This window comes from Castor canadensis, chromosome 17 (assembly GCF_047511655.1).
Source record: "Castor canadensis chromosome 17, mCasCan1.hap1v2, whole genome shotgun sequence".
Lineage (NCBI taxonomy): Eukaryota > Metazoa > Chordata > Mammalia > Rodentia > Castoridae > Castor > Castor canadensis.
This window is the reverse complement of record NC_133402.1, coordinates 62,667,553-62,684,883: the sequence shown is the minus strand read 5'-3', so window position 1 is coordinate 62,684,883 and position 17,331 is coordinate 62,667,553. Positions and strand designations below refer to the sequence as shown.

The 17,331-nt window shown below is 45.7% G+C and overlaps 1 protein-coding gene across 1 annotated transcript in view; it reads left to right on the top strand.

Moving 5' to 3' along the window:
- Window positions 1-648: 648 nt before the first annotated feature.
- The window catches only part of Pcolce2 (procollagen C-endopeptidase enhancer 2), a 48,395-nt gene continuing 31,712 nt past the window's right edge, over window positions 649-17,331 (top strand). The window contains exons 1-2 of the mRNA XM_020161515.2: window positions 649-904; window positions 1,817-1,925. Of these exons, the coding sequence (XP_020017104.2) occupies window positions 834-904; window positions 1,817-1,925 (180 nt within the window). The 5' untranslated portion in view covers window positions 649-833. The remainder of the gene's footprint in view (window positions 905-1,816; window positions 1,926-17,331) is intronic.

The following is a 17,331-nucleotide window of genomic DNA, read 5'->3' as shown; positions in this document are numbered from 1 at the left end:
AAGTAAAGGTTTGAAATTTTTTGTTTTTCTGCATTTAAATAAAGCCTTGATTCCACAAGGCTAAGGCTGTTCTTAGAAAAACAAATTCTCTGCAAATATTAACTTTTTCCAGTTGTTGGAAATGCTGTTCTGGTAACAGAGAAATGCCAGCAGAGAAACATCACCTTCAGAACCTAACAAGGGATGGGGAGGTGAGATGATTTGGGGTCTGTGTTCGAGATTTGACACTCAATGACAGTTCACTCCCAAATCACTTGCCTAAATCCACTCACAGGCACGACCTCCCTCGTCACTGTTGCACGAAGAAGACTGCGCTGAGGTTGTGTGTGTCCAAAGTGAGCGAGCAAAAGCTGCAATTAAATAGGATGCCTCTCTCTTAGAACTAGAATAGTCTCTCCCTCCTCTCCTGTCTCTCCCTCCCTCTCTCTCTCTCTCTCTTAGAACTAGAATAGTCTCTCCCTCCTTCCCCCCATTTTCCTTTCCCCCCCAGGGCTCTGGATGTCCCAAGGAGACAAAGCAGGAACTCAGGGTTCACTCCCCGGCCAGCACAGCACGGTTTATTTAGAAGGGGGTGGGGGGGGCGCCCCATACCCGGTGAGGATCCCGGGCCAGGCCCTCGGGTCCCCGCCCGCGCGGGGGAGCGGCCGTGTCCTCGGAGCCGCCCCTCCTGCGGGAACAAACGGGACATTCACGTTGGCCCGGCTGCCAGGGCGGCTCCTGGGGCAGCGCGGCGCACGGCGGCCACCTGGGCGCGCGGGGACACGGGGACAGCGCCGCGGAGCCCATGCCGGCCTGAGCCCCGAGCAGCGGGGACCCCGATCGTCGGCGCGGCCATGAGGGGCGCCCCGCTCTGCCTGCTGCTGGCCGCCGCCGTCCAGCTCGCCTGGCCGCAGCCCCCCGAGAGGTAAGGCGACCCCCGCCCCCGCCCGGGTCCCCTCCTTCCCGTCCCTCCTCCGTCCCCGCGGCCTCACCCCCTGCGCCCTGGGGGGACCCCGGCTCCGCGCGCACAGGGGCCACCACGTGGCGGGGGTGCCTCTGACCGCCTGTCCTCTGCCCTGAGGGACAGCGGAGGGAAGCACTGGGGCCCCCCATGTGGATCCCCACTTGTGGGCTCCCACTGCAGGGGACCCATCCCCGAAAAACCCGGGGATCCGCCCCGCAATGTTAAGTCCTCTCCGACCCCCGCACGGCCCAGGCCCCGGCGCTGCGGGACCAGCCTGATGGCCGCTCGGGCAGGGCATCTCCTCCCCCTCCATCAACACCAGCCTCCCTCTTCCTTGCCTGTGGCCAAGGACTTTCGGAAAGGGGAGGGCAGCTGGGCCTGTTTCCAGATCAGGGAACTTAGAAACTTTTATATGAACCTTACAAATTCTTATATGAACCCACTGCAGTCAGTGTTTAAAACCCTGATTGTCACCTCTCCTCTGCCCGGTGAAATTGTTCCATTTACATTTTCCTACAAGACTTTAATACTATGGAAGACTTAAAGATGACAGGTAGGTAGGTAGGTAGTAGATAGATGATAGATAGACAGATAGGTGATAAGCTTAAATGCATATGTATTAAGTATATATTAAATACATATATATAGACAAGATAGATACAGCTATTTGATGAGGGAGACAGAGACTGAGTGGTTTAATCAGGCTGTAGTTTAAATTTTCTAAGAGCTAGCAAGCCTTGAGATTTTTTTATCTGGTGCAAGAATTTATTAAGCAGTATGAGCTCCACGTTAGTGTCTTGCACTTTGCTGAAGTGACCATGACCTTGTTAGACGGTGTCTCAAATTCAGCGTTCTTTCCTCCTGTTTTCCCAGACCTCTCTTCACTTGTGGCGGTTTTCTCACTGGAGAGTCTGGACTGATTGGCAGCGAAGGTTTTCCTGGAGTGTACCCTCCAAATAGCAAATGCACGTGGAAAATCACAGTAAGCACTTTTTAAAAGGTGTTCTCATGGACGTGGGGGCTGAAACAGGGCACAGCTCTTGCCTTTTCCCTCTGGTGTCAGGACTGGGGCTGGAGGCAGAGGTTGGATTTACTTCAGCTATTTGGGAGATTCTTTTTATTAAGAGATCCAATGGTGCCCTGCGTTAGCCATCAGGAAGGGCTCAAGATAATGCTTGAAGGAGTAAATTCTTCAAGCAGATGTGTTTCTGAAAACCTGGCCTGACTCAGTTGAATTTTCAGGATTCCTGACTAAGGCAACTTTTAGTCAAAGGCCTTTGGAAGCTGTTGTTGCTCGTGCCTGCATAAATTCCCAGTGAGAAATAGAAGCTCTAAGGTGGGGCTGTGACTATTTTTTCGCCATGGAGGGGGTGTGTGGAAATCTATTTAATGTTGCAGGGTAGAAACCACCAGTACAAGGCAATCTAAGAAGAGAGAATAATGATAGGGTCATGTAGCAAGGACTAAGAAAAGGGTAGTGTAGGTAACTGATGGCTGGCTTCTGCTGAGTCAAGATAAGAAGCCAGATTCAGAGGTAACGAAAGAGAAAGAAGAAGGAAGAAGGAAGACAGGATTTCTGGTCATCTAGCCTGACTCATCTTTCCAGTCAGTATGATAGTGACACTATCTTCATCTTCTGGTCATTGGGAAGTTGCTGGGTCGCTGGAAACATTGGTTCACCAAGAGCCTCATTTAGTCGTGGGTCACCCACAGATGGTTTTGTTTTGTTTTGTTTTTTTGCAGTGCTGGGCATCAAATCCAGAGTCTTGCACATGCTAGGCAAGCATTCTACCACTGAGCTGCACCCAGCCTCACCCTCCTGGGTACTCAGATTATTACTATTCCTCTTTTTTTTTTTTTTTTTAGGCAGTACTGGGGTTTGAACTCAGGACCTTGCACTTGCTAGGCAGGCACTTTATCACTTGATCCACGCCCCCCAGCTCTTTTGCATTTTAGTTGTTAGGTAGGGTCCCTTATTTATGCCCGGGGCCAGTCTCAGATGCAGATCCCCCTGTTTATGCTGTCTGTGTAGCTGGGATGACAGGCTGAAACCAGGGACGGGGGAAGGAAACTGAAGGAGGCGAGCAGGACCCTGGGAGAGGAGTTTGGATGGTGAGTAGGGAGCCACTGGAGGGTTTAAGCACACGGGTTATTTTAAAAGCTCATTCTGGCAAGTGAAAAGCCCTGAGTTCAATCTCCAGTTCTGCAAATAATAATAACAGTGATAATAATAAAACCATTCTGGCTGCTGGATGGAGGATGAATTGTTAGGGAGTTCCCAGAGATGGAAGATCTCAGAGTGGAGAGAGAGATGCTGCCTAAGCTCACCTGCCTCTCCTTCCACCTTCCCACTGGAGCTGTGCAGCAAGATAGATTTCACCTCCGCATGGCTTGCACCGAACCAGGCTTATCTCATCAGTGGGAGGGGGCCAGAACTCTGGATTTTATCCTCTGTGCTATAAGAGCAGTGAACCCCAGTTGACACAATCAGCGTGGCCTACAGATCAGAAACACAGATTCGTCCTTATGTTACAGTTTTTTCTTTTGCAATGTTGAGGATCGAACCCACGGCCTCACACATACAAATCATACACACTACCATTGAGCAACATCTCCAGCCCTTAGCAATTAAAGTAGTCTAATTAGACACACTATCTACAATGACTGCTTACCTTTAAATCAATGAAGTTAAAATTCACTTATCCCAGCCACATTTTAAGTGCTCGGTAGCCACGTGTAGATAGATAGGGGCTACCATATTGGACATGCTATAACATGAGTATTTCCATCATTGCAAAATGTCCCTTTGGCCAGTTCTAGAGAATTTGGGAGATTCATTTTACTCATATAAAGAAGTGCTGAGGACCAAGGGGCTCCATGCTGCCAGGTTGTACTTCTGTCTTGCCAATGGGGAAGCTGATACTTGTTCTCTGTCCTTGTTGGGGTTGTGACTGGAACCTAAGCCTGTTGACTCAGCTTTATCTTGCTGGTCATCTGTCTTAGTCGTCTAAGCTTGGCTAATTAATTTTGCTGAGTATGGTCTTAAAAATGTATGGCTAGATATTGAACCAGAATTTGAGGGTTAAGAAATGGTTAAGTATTTTGGAATCCATGATGGGGTGAAGGGTTTCTTCATTTCTTTCATTTTCCTACTAGCAAAAAATAGTGTAAATTCTTAGGAGTTGACATTTGGGACTGTAACCCATGGGGCATCTGACTAAAATACCATCGTCCTTTCATATGTGGGAGTGGGCAGGAGTTGAGTGTGACTTGACACCTTTGAGAAATGGGGACCAGTTTTCTCAGCAGGCTCAGAAGAACAGGATTGGGGTGAGGCAGAAGTCACCCGGGCTGATCTGAGGATGTGAACATCTGTACCAAGCCCTGCAGTGAGAAATGAGACCCCCCCATCTAGACCCTCAGTTGCAGAGCCTCTCCTACAGGACCAGACTGTGCAGGGAACACCAAGAGGTCCCTGAGGCCCTCAAAGGAAGTAGGGGAGAGTAGGCCACTGTCAACCAGAACACAGCCAGTGTGGGGTAGTTCCCTGCAGTACAGTCCCTCTAGGGTCAGTGCTAGGTGCTATGGGGGGCCGTCTGCTGGAACGTGTGCCCCAGGCTCTGAGTGGGGAGCGAGGTGAAGCCCTCAGTCACCCTGGGCATAAAGATCACGAGTCCATTAATAATTCCATTATAAATGCATTGCACCCTTGGCAAATCACCAGCACTTCTGTTCCTTCATGTTGTCACCCACTAGTTCATTTTTTAATTCTTGTGATAGAATTAGAGATGTAGGTTGATGATTTGAAACAAATATTTTCCCTGAAAGAAAAATAGACATCAGTAGCAAAATGCCTCCTACAAGCAGCTCTCTTCAGAGTTGGACTTAGGCTGTATTTGGAGATGGATGGGCAACAAAACTGAGTCTTCATTTACAGCAGGTACAAATGAGAGGAAACTTGAAGCCCAGAGCCTTCTGGGAACTCTTTTTGAACGTGTAGGAACTGTCACTTAAGATGGTTCCTGAACTTAAAGCCAAGGCCGTGCCTGAATGTATAAGGCATGTGTTGTTATTGTCTATACCGAACCAGCCATTGGCGTGCAGAGATCAGTGAAAATCATTTTGATTTTGGATTTAAAGCTGAGCCTCATATATACATCAGTTTTTAAAATGAGGAAATCCATGTGAGGGGGTCCTATTGTTATAAATCGGAATTACAAGGGTTTGATTTCTTATTTATAATGCCTTTCCATGTCTCCAGAAAAGATTTTAAAAGCACTGAAATTAGCCAGCTATTTAAGGTTTTAAATTATTACTTTCACATAAATCTGGCAGGAGAAAAATCAGCAAACATTTGAGCAGAGTAAAATTTAGTGCTGGTGGCCCATCTAGAAAGCAGCTTTTTATCCTTTTAACTCAAGTAAATAATTCGCAGAGTCACGGTGGTGGCTGGAGTTGGAAGGAGAGTCTGGCATTGGCGTGGTCTCACCATTTAAGTCAAAAGTGTGCGGCATTTTCCTTATTTAGCTACTTATGCAGAAGGGGAAAAAAAAAGCATGGACTATCTCAGGTAAAAAGGATCTTTAAATTCCCCAGGTAACACAGGTGCTATCATTTGATTACCAATTTTTTTACCCAGCTAGAATCAAATATACCTGTATATTATATAAATCATGGCACTAAAATAACAAAGTATTTTTTAACATGCCTGTGAATATATTGAATCATCTTGTTTAATTTGTATTTCATTCTCTAAGGTCAGTGTGCCCATTTCATAGGCAGGGAAAGTGAGGTTGCAAGAAGTTGTATCTTGCCTAATGTCATCGTGATTGTAAATGGTGTGGAAAGGCCAGCTCAAAATGTTCTGACCCAGTAATTCAGTTATGCTCTTATGTACTTATTTAGCAAGTAAACAGAATTTATCGCCTGGTGCAGAGATGCACCACTGGGTGGTCCTCAGGGAGTTCCTACTAGGATGGAGCTCCGAGTGTAAACGGTTCTGATGCTTGCTGTAAGTTGTTGTAGGTTTTGATCATTTGTAAGGCTTGGTTTGACTTCCTGGGGCAGTTTCACACCTGCCTTAGCATTTCCAGATGACGTAAGTAAGAAGTAGACGCGTTTGCATCCACTGCCCTGGGGTGATTTTGTAAGTCACATATGTTCAAGTCATCGTACTGAATCCATCCTGCAGTCGCTGGTTAAATCCCAGCGGTGTTCCTGGCTAGCTGAAAGGACTCGGTTTCACCGTGTGACTGGGATTTGTATCTTCTCAGTAACTTCTACGTGGTCCGTGAGGAGGGCAGCAGCAGGAAACAGAAGATGTTCTGGAAAGATCAGAACGGAGCATAGAAGCTAAGCCAACAAATAATGAATGCAGGGAGGAAGTCAAAGTTAAGTCACTTAATTATACCTAAGGTATAGCAAGGGGTTCTCAAGTTGCTGTAACTATTATTTGTCTGGCATAACCAGAGCAGGAAAGATAGAGGAATGGAATTTTGGCCTTAAACACATATTTCCTGGCTTTAAACTACACATAGGATTTAGAATTATATAGAAACTTAAATTCCAATCTTAACTATGGGCTTTTTTTTTAAGTGAACATATATATGCGTTTTATTAGGCTGTTATTGCAGCTGCCTGAGTGGCAATTGGACCCAATGTTCAAGTTAATTTTACTTACCCCCAGGAAGTAAAAATGAGTGTAATTTACAGAAAGTGTTTGCATATCCGATCTGAGAACCATGTGGATGGGGTGAGAGCCCTACAACTGTTTTGTTTTGCTTTTTAATCAACAGATTAGAATTCACAAGCTTTGAGACTCTCACTCCAATTAGATTTCAGTCACAAGATTCTAGCAGGATTCTGAAAGTCCCTCTGGGAAGCAGGGCACATATAAACCCTAAATAAATAAGAAAGTAGGTGTCGTTTCCCTCTGGGCCCTCAGCCCACTTTTACTAAATGTGTTGAGTTTCTGCTTGCTTCTATGGCTTAGTTTGCTTTTTGTTTTCTTTTATTCTTTTACCTGGATATCAAATAGGTTTTGGAGTTTTATTTGTTTTTTGTTTTGTAGTACTGGGCTTTGAACTCAGGGCCTCGGTCTTGCTGAGGCAGATGCTCTACTACTTGAGCCATGCTCCCAGTCCTTTTTGCTTTCGTTATTTTTAAGATAGGTTTATGCTCGAAATAACCTGGATCTTTCTCCTCCTGTTTACACTTCCCATGTAGCTGGGATGATGGTGTGTGCTACTGTGCCCAGCTTTTTAATTGGTTGAGATGGAGTCTTGCAGATGTTTTACGTGGCTTGATTTGAACACTATCCTCTTGATCTCTGCCTCCCATGTAGCTGGGATTATACCTGTGAGACACTGTGCCTGGCAGCGGGTTACATTTTGCTGAAGACCAGAGAAGCATTTAACAATCTGATTCTCACATTGGTTGCTTTGTGCCCCATGCTGTTCTGCTGAGAGTTAGGGTCTGTTCCCGTGGATGGTTGCTGTCCCATGTTCCTTGGCCAGTTAGCTGTTGTGTAGACGGATGATTGTTCCTTGGTCCTATGGAAAATGTAGTCATCAGCCTCAACTTGCACGGCCACACGTCATCATCCTGCAGCTTCATCAACCATAGCAAGAGCGCTTTAGGATAATCTTGAACTTCTGACTCTGACTGTAAGAATTTGGGAGAAAAGAACTGTTTTCTTCAGATACATTGTTAGCTCATGAGGGTCAGTGTGACAGGTTTTGGATAATCCATATAAACATCCCAAAATAGAGAGAACAGCCACAGAGAAGTGGGGTGTTGAAATCAAAGCTTCTTGGAACACAAGCCCTGCCACTAAATGTCTCCTCTCTTTCACTATCCACTCCTGTCCCCAGTCCTCTCCTGAGCCGGCACGCAACCAAATAGTGTTTCCCAAAATGTGACGAGAGAGACAGGGAGTCCATCAGAGATGGGCTGTTACTTGGACCCCACTGACAAGAAGACAGGCACAGGGAGCCAGTGGCCTTCCAAAACCCCTGGGCTACAGGTGGCAAACCCCCCAAACGAAATTATAATTCACTAAAATTGTATGTGGGCTGGAGATGTGGCTCATGTGGTAGAGCACTTGCCTAGCAAGCACAAAGCTCTAAGTTCAAATCCTACTGATATAAAAAGAAAGTTGTCTAGTGAGAGCTACCCAGCCGTGCTGTCAACCATCTGTGCGATTATGAAGAGTTTACTAATCTCTCTGTGTCTTCGTTTCTTCACCTATATAGGGTGGGGGCATGGATCAAGCAGTAGAGTGCTTGTGTAGCAAGCTTGAGGCCCTGAGTTCAAACCCCAGTGCCGCCAATAATAATAATGATAGCAATAGAAAGTAGTGAACACAAAAGATAGCAGATGCAACGTTTTTCCATAGTACTTGGCAAATCGTTCAGCAGATACCAGCACACAGCAGCCACAGCAGTTATACAAACTGCATCCGATAACCAGAATATACAGGGAACTTAAAAAACTAAATTCTCCCAAAACTAATGAACCAATAAAGAAATGGGCAAGTGAACTAAACAGAACTTTCTCAAAAGAAGAAATTCAAATGGCCAGAAAACACATGAAAAAATGCTCACCATCTCTAGCAATAAAGGAAATGCAAATTAAAACCACGCTAAGATTCCACCTCACCCCTGTTAGAATAGCCATCATCAGCAACACCACCAACAACAGGTGTTGGCGAGGATGCGGGGAAAAAGGAACCCTCTTACACTGTTGGTGGGAATGTAGACTAGTACAACCACTCTGGAAAAAAATTTGGAGGCTACTTAAAAAGCTGGACATCGATCTACCATTTGATCCAGCAATACCACTCTTGGGGATATGCCCAAAAGACTGTGACACAGGTTACTCCAGAGGCACCTGCACACCCATGTTTATTGCGGCACTATTCACAATAGCCAAGTTATGGAAACAGCCAAGATGCCCCAGCACTGACGAATGGATTAAGAAAATGTGGTATCTATACACAATGGAATTTTATGCAGCCATGAAGAAGAACGAAATGTTATCATTCACTGGTAAATGGATGGAATTGGAGAACATCATTCTGAGTGAGGTTAGCCTGGCCCAAAAGACCAAAAATCGTATGTTCTCCCTCATATGTGGACATTAGATCAAGGGCAAACACAACAAGGGGATTGGACTTTGAGCACATGATAAAAGCGAGAGCACACAAGGGAGGGGTGAGGATAGGTAAGACACCTAAAAAATTAGCTAGCATTTGTTGCCCTTAACGCAGAGAAACTAAAGCAGATACCTTAAAGCAACTGAGGCCAATAGGAAAAGGGGACCAGGAACTAGAGAAAAGGTTAGATCAAAAAGAATTAACCTAGAAGGTAACACACATACACAGGAAATTAATGTGAGTCAACTCCCTGTATAGCTATCCTTATCTCAACCAGCAAAAACCCTTGTTCCTTCCTATTATTGCTTATACTCTCTCTACAACAAAATTAGAGATAAGGGCAAAATAGTTTCTGCTGGGTATTGGGGGGGGGGAGAGGGAGGGGGCGGAGTGGGTGGTAAGGGAGGGGGTGGGGGCAGGGGGGAGAAATGAACCAAGCCTTGTATGCACATATGAATAATAAAAGAAAAATGAAAAAAAAAAAAACTGCATCCGAGCACCAGGGGCTGATCTGAGGCCGAGCCCAGCCTTGATGCCTGGCTCCAAGGGGGAAGCAGAGGTTGAGCTGCCTTTAAGGAACGATCACGAGGCTACTGCCAGTTACTGTGCCCTGGCACAAGGCTCATGATGCCAGCAATTACAGAGGGAAAGAACGGTTTGTGGGGAAATGTACCCAAGGCGTGTCACTGCTGTGCTGTTCTGTTCCAGAACACGAGGAGAGCCGACTTCAGGTCTCAAGTTGTCACAGCTGACACCCATGGAAAGGGGTCTCTGTGGTCAGTCAGCTGGGTATGCCTGTCATTGGTTCTAATGGCTCTACCTTCATGGAAAAAAGAGTCGTGGATTTTGTATGCTTTTATAAGTAAACATTATGTAGCTTAAATTTTGCATAGTTTAAGCTTTCATATGACTGTAATTTAAATTTGATAAATTGTTTCAATTTTTGCAATATTCAGATTAAACACTTCTTTTGAAAAAGTTAAAAAGAACTGTTCATGAATTACCTGCCCAAGATCAGGTGCTGGATTGAATCCAGAAACAAAAATGCTGGAGAAACCATGGTCCCTGAAAGTAGCTGGGGAGGTAAGGGAGCTCTTGGTGGTCAGGCCGATGTCCCCAAAATGAGAAACAATAGCACCAGTGACAGGGATCGTGTGCTTGGCACTCCTCAGTACCTAGAATGGGCATTAGAAAGTCACCTCGACAGTCCCTGCTTGTCCACTTACTAGGCACATGATGGAGTTTCTAGAACTTTCCGAGGTGAGTCTCTTGGATGTAGCGCTCAGACCTGCCTTGTGAGGCTGATGCGTGGACCGCAGTGGGGAGGAGATGAAAGGCCTTTTGGCACGGAGGTTGGGGAGGCGGGCACTCAATAAATGGTGGTGGTGTTGATATTTACCCCCTTTTCCAGGGCTGTAATAAGGAATAAACGCGTGTCATTTGTTAGAACTTGGCCCTGAGCCAGCTCGTTTCGCGCTTGGTTGGTAATCCCTGGGGGCATGGCGAATCCCTTTGGAGGTGCCCACTGCTGCTCACTGTGTCCTTTCTTCACTTAAAATACGGCCTTTCATTTCACTGGCTGCAGACGCCTCCAAACCCTGCTACTCTAGGCAGCTCCTGCCGCCTCAGCACCGACTGAGAGCGCCTCTTGGCTCTGGAGCTGGGACGTGTAGAAGCAGAGAAAGGTTGTCAGTAAAAATTGCATACAGGGCTGGACACGTGGCTCAGTGGCAGAGCACTTCAGTCCCCAGGATGCACACACATGTACTTTGTATCTTTAGAGATGGAGACTGTCATTCCCCCTTGGAGTTCCAACCCACCAAAGGAGGCCCCTCTAGTTATACTAATTAAGTAAAGAATTTACTCATTAATACCTAACAGAGATAATACCATGACTTACTGCTAAGAGTGCAGTTTCTGGGGTCAAACTACTGGGGTCCCCTTATCAGCTCCACTCTGTGGTAAGTGGTCAAAGATGATTCCCCAATACCCACACCTACTGGCTGTCTAGTTTCCCCCAACATTGAGTCTAGGATGCTTCTTATTCTTATTCTTCTTTTAATTTTTTAATTTTTTTGCCCTGCTGGCAGCTCCAGCCCCTGCCTTAGTTTCTTAAAATGTGTACTATGGAGCCAGGGTGACATGTTGGCACACACCTGTAATCCCAGCACTGGGCAGGCTGAGGCATGAGGATCTCGAGCTGGAGGCTAGCCTGGGCTACATGGTGAGACCCAGTCTTAAAAAAAAGAAAAGTGCACTCTGGGTGATGCCATTCTGTGGTGAGCCCAGGGACAGAGAGAGGTCCTCCTGGCCCCCGGTGGTTTGTCTTCTCAGCTGCCATGCCAGATCTGAGAGTGAAGAAGTCATCTTGCAGGGCCACTCCGTTAGGCCTTCAGATGACTGAGCCCAACGGTTAACCGAGAGCACTGCAGGACAGATTTCAGGTGAGAACCATCCAGCTAGGACCAGCAAGCCACAGACGCAAAAGAAATGAAAAGTCCCAAAGGTTTGAGGTGTGTTGCTGTGCCACAGGACGTCACCAAGACCGTTCCTTACTTCCTGGCTAGATGACCTTGGGCTTGTTACTCAACCTCTTTGTTCCTTGGTTTACTCCTCTATGTAAACCAATAGTATCCTCATTGGGTATTAATAGTTATCACAAGAATTGCTTTAAGAACGGTACATAGTGCATAGTAGATACCCCAAAAATTATTATTCATTCATGAATATTCATGAGATATGTATTGCACATCTACTATACATCAGGCCCTGTTTTACATTCTGGGGATAGAGTAGTAAAGCTCTTTGCACTAACAGTGCTTTTGCCCTAGCAGGGAGAGAAACAGGACAACAGATAAAGCTAGGATGCTGATAAGTACCAGGAAGACAGTAAAATACGATCTTGTAATAGAGATTCTAAGATTAATTAAAACCCTGATACTGATACGGTGACATTTCAGCTGAATTCTGGAGGGTACAAAGCTTCCACTCTCTGACAGTTCTCAACAAAACAGACTTCCCTGCAGCTCTGAGTGCTGATGACTTAGTAGGTAGGCACATCTCTGGGCCTCTTGTCTGGTATAGTAGAGTACAGACATACATACACTCCCGGATGTCCCAGAATGGAAGGACCCTGCTCGAGGGTTAAGGTTATCACCTGTGGTGAGGGTGGGGGATTTAATTTGTTTCTTTATATTTGCTTTATTTGGCTTTTGACTTTCAAGAGATGTTTTGGGGATGTGGAGAGGAGAGAGGCTGAAGAGTCTGTGTTTGTGACTAATGTTGCCTCAGGTTCTAGGTGACACCATGAGATAGAGGGGATGGAGGAAGCTACTTTCATCACCCCCATTCACAACTCTCTGTAAAGTTGGGGGAGCGTGGAAAGGAGGGTCTTAGGAGCATTAGGAAGCAGTGCCCTCGAAAGAGCCAGAGAGACTTGCTCTTTGTGGGGTCATTCAGGGGACTTGGGGAGTATTCCATCCGCAGGAACATTTTGTTTAGACTCTCATCTGTTGATAGACACTTGACTTGTCTCTGCCCTTGGCTCTGTGGAACATTTTGGGTAATGTTGCTGCTCAATTCCTTTGGGCATGGGAGTGGAATTGCTGAATCAGATGGTAACTCAATGTTTGGCTTTTTGAGAAACCATCAAACCATTTTTCAGAGGTGGGAGAGAAACGACCTAGTGAATGCAGTATTTGGGAGGATGCTGGTGGTCAGAGAGCTGAGTGGAACTCCAGCCATGGTTCTTTAGAGATTACATGTAACCGTGTTATTGTTTGGGCACACATATATGTGGTAATTTTGTTTTTAAACAAGGGAAACACCAGGAGCCAGGCAGCTTCTCCAAGAGATGCTCAATATACTTGCTTTCATTATAATTTTAATGAACTTGTTATTATTCCCTATAAAACTTAGGTATATAAGTATACCTATAAATCTTAGCATTGCGTATATTATTTTGTTATTTCTTATAAATCTCAACTGTACATATCTGAAAATAACAAAATTGTATTTTTTCTTTTCCTTTTTTTTTTTTTTTTTGAGACTTGTAGCCCAGGGTGCTGGGATTACAACAAAACAAACAAACCCCAGTTTACAAAAACCCAGTTCACAAAACCATATTTTTTTTTTTGCTGTACTGGAGTTTGAACTCAAGGCTGGGCAGACGCACTACTGCTGGAGTCATGCCTCCAGCCTCTTTTGCTCTGATAATTTTTAAGATAGGGTCTTGCTTTTGGCCCAGGCCACCCTAGACCATAATCTCCCTATTTAAGCTTCCCATGGTAGCTGGGATGATAGTCACCTGCCACCACGCCTAGCTATTGGTTGGGATGGGATCTCAAAAACTTTCATTTGCCCAGGCTGGTATTGAAACTCAGTCCTCCTGACCTCAACCTTCCAAGTAGCTAGGACTACAGGCTCAAGCAACTGCACCTGGTTAAAACTATATTTCTTAAAATAGAAATAAATCATAGGATTACTCTCGGCAGGGAGTAATTCCCAAGTCCTGGCTTTAGTTGGCTTTTCCCATTAAGGAACACAGTGCTTGACACATGACGAAGCACTTGAATGACAGAATGAATCCGTGAATGAATGAATTTGTCCATTATTCCATCCAGCTGCTTCTAGGCACAGTAGCCCCAAAGGTGTGGCTCCCAGCAGGAGGGTGTCCATTGATTTCCGATCATCTCTGCAGAAGAGATTAGTTGTATAAATTCTCCTAGTCTGTAGAATTCTACAGTTGCAAAAGATGTTTTTCTCTTCCTGCATCCTTCCCTGCCGTGTCTGGAGCTGGGTTCCACCCCCTGGGTTTGTGCTTTATCCGTCACCATGTGACTATATTAGGTGACTACCAGCCAGTGAGTGTAACGTTGGTGACATGAGCAAGGTACAACAGTTGGACTTAATGCTGGTTTCTGAGTAGGTGTTGGGGACCATTCTAGAGGCATCTGGAAGAGAAGTTCTCATGTGCTCTCTGTGTTCACGTTCCCTTGCTCCATTGAAGTATAAACACATACCATGTTTCTTGTGAGTGCTTGAGTACCATGTCGGAATGTTAATGTGGACTTTGTAAGATGTCCATTTTTGGATAAAACCATTTTCGGTTGAACTTGGAAATAGTTAAATAGGGAAATAACAGTTAATATAAATTAAGAGAGTCACATGAGTTTTCTTTTATAGTCAGCAAATGCTTATGGAAACATAAGTAACACAGGAACAGAGGTTGATACAGAGACTGTGTCATAATTCCAACATTAGTAGCACTTTGAACACACATACCGTTAAATGAGGTCACCTCTAGTACCATATTGAAACTTTAGGTATTTCATTCCATTCAATCCATAATCTTTTTGGAAAAAGTATTTCTTTGGGGGAGTTTTTCACATCTTGTGAGGATGAAGTAACATAAAACTGGTCATGTGACTGATGATTATTTGGCTCTGGCTGAACTGTGAATTTTTACGTTGCAGCCTTGGGTTGCAGAGCTGTGCAACAGGAGGTCATGTGCTTTTTCTGTCTGGGGGTTGTTTTGTAAGTTGCAATGAGGACAGAAGATACAACACATGTTATGGATGCAAGGAGGAAGGGTGTTTGAAATTTCGGCACTTCTGTGACAAGTATTTACGGAGCACCTCCTGTCTAGATAGGTGGGATGCATCAGGGAACTCTTGCCCATGGTGGGCTGTGTGTGCCAGCTGTGTACCTATGGGGTGATCCTTTTAAGACACAAGTCACATTAGTGGCTCCTTAATGGCTTGATGTATTGACTTGGCTAGACTAGAGCACCTAATTATTCAACCAAATCTCACCTAGGTATTGCTGCGGAGAAGTTTGCAGCTGTGTTAATATCTATAGTCAGCACACTCTCAGTGAAGGCACTTATTAGATGGTGGGTCTCATCTAATCAGTTGGAAGGCCTTCGACCAAAACAGGTTTCCCTGAGCAAGAAGAAATCCTGGGCAGCCCCTCCCTGAGTGTCCAACCTGCTGACTTGCCCATGCAGTTTGGATTCGCCAGTCTTCCCAACCCTACAATCGTGGAGGCATATTTGTGAATATGTTGAGTACACACGTATGTGTGTGCATCTGGATTTGTTTGTACAAACACGTGATCCATGTGCATATATGTGTGTGTGTCCTCTTGGTTCGGCTTCTCTGGAGAACACTTGGACGGTCTCCAGTGCCAGCCATCTTCCATTTGTCCCTCTGGCTCCACTCTCCTCCACTTCCATCGTGCTCTCCTTCCTGGGTGGATGACCTGGATGAACAACTGTCTTCCGGTTGCTTTAGCCTGGAAGCCACAACAGAACACTAAAGACAGGATGGAGAGTGAGGTCAGGGCATTTACTTCCCTGCTTCTTCCCTAGGAGGCCACCTTGCCTTGGGTCCTGGTAACAGCTCCCCCAACTCTCCCTTGGGGACCAGCACTGTTGACAACTAGGCTGCTGCTGGCTCTGTGTCACCACAGTCTCCTTTGGGCCTTCCCTGCTCTATGCAGCCTTGAGCTGTCTTGCAGATAAGCCCTTTGGAATCACAAGGCATTGGACTCTTCTGAGCTGTGGTGCAGAGGGCTTGGTTTGGAGGGCTCGGAGAATTCCCAGTACTTGACGTTTTTTTCTCTCTTCAGACAAATAAGTCAGTAACATTATTGGGCCTGTTTGCAAACCACACCCAAACGCCACGCAAAACATGAGAAATAGTCTCTAGAGCTGAATGCTGTCAGAGATGGAACCAGGACTCCACTCACTGCTGTTGTCCAGATTGAAATAGCCAGCTTTTGAGGTCACAAGTGGGATGCACAGAACACTGGAGCTCGTCACGAGGACTCACTCCATTACTTCTGGGTCCTCAGTCCATGTGACTGGGCAGAACTGTGTGGGGAAGCTGGGGAACACATGTCGCCAGTCTTTGCATCTTAGTATTTTGATCTCGGATTTCCTGACTTACAGAAACTGCCTTGGAGACTCTGAGCAAATGGACCGGTGTACTTTAGGAACGTCGCTCTCCCGCCTGTGAAAATAGCACTGGATTAATTTAAAGATAGTGTGGTGAATCTAATTTTAGAATTGTAAAAACAGGCCTAACATTGATGCGCTTAGTAGGACTAATGTCCACTAAGTAGTGTTTGGAGGCCGGAAGTTGAGAAACACTGGGGACAGTTCTGTCCTGGAAGGAGAGGAAACCACACTTACCCTGCCCTAAGGAGAGCTCAGATGGGACCCAACACATAGTAGGTTCCGCACTTAAAAAATGTGTGGTTAGTTTATTGAAAAATAACTATGTGCCTGGGAGAAACAAAAGACACACCTCAGGTGCCCTGTCTCCTGCCCTACCCTCAGGAGCTCGAGTTCCTCTGGGAGGGGTTAGCAACACTTCACCTTCCGCTTCAATTTTCCCTGAACGGAGACCAAGAACCACATTTCAGGCTGCGGTGTAGCTCAATGGCAGAGAGCAGGTGTAGCATGAGCAAGGCCCTGGGTTCAAATCCAGAACCACACACATGCAAAAATGTCACCACCCTCCATGAAAATTCTGTTAGAGCCTTTGGAGGAACCATGGAGTGAACCACTGATCTTCCTCCTCTCCCTCCCTCCCTCCTTTCCTTCCTTCCTTTCTTTCTCTCTCCCTCCTTCCCTCTTCTCTCTCCCTTCCTCCCTTCCCTCTTCCCTTCCCTCCTCCCTTTCCTCCTTGCGTTCTTTTTTGTAGTGCTCAAACCCAAGGCCTTACACATATTCCATAAGTGTTCTACCACTGAGCTCTGTCCCCAACCCGACCTCTGATATTTCCAGCTTCTTTATACTTGGGGTGGTTGTCATTTCAATTGAGAATGCGGTTGATAAAATAAGACGTGACAGATTGGATGTAGCACTGTAATAAATTCTTGGATTCCTGATGATGGAACGTGACTGGATTTTAGGAAATTTGTTAGATGCCTGTTAGTTTCAAACTTTTCCTAACTAGCAGGTTTCAAGAGTGCACAGTCGTGTGGACGGCACTTCGTGAGTGGGTTTGTCGTGAGAGATAGTGTTTATATTTTAACCAGCACTCACTGAGTGTTAATTAATTACCAAGCACCATCCTGAGCCCAACAGAGTGACATAGGTGTATGTTCATGTCACCTGCATAGCGTGTGTGTTAGTTAGCATTCTGCTGCTGTGACAAAATATCTGAGAAAATGAACTTAGGGAAGGAAAGGTTTCTTTGGCTCACGGTTTCAGAGGTTTTGGTCC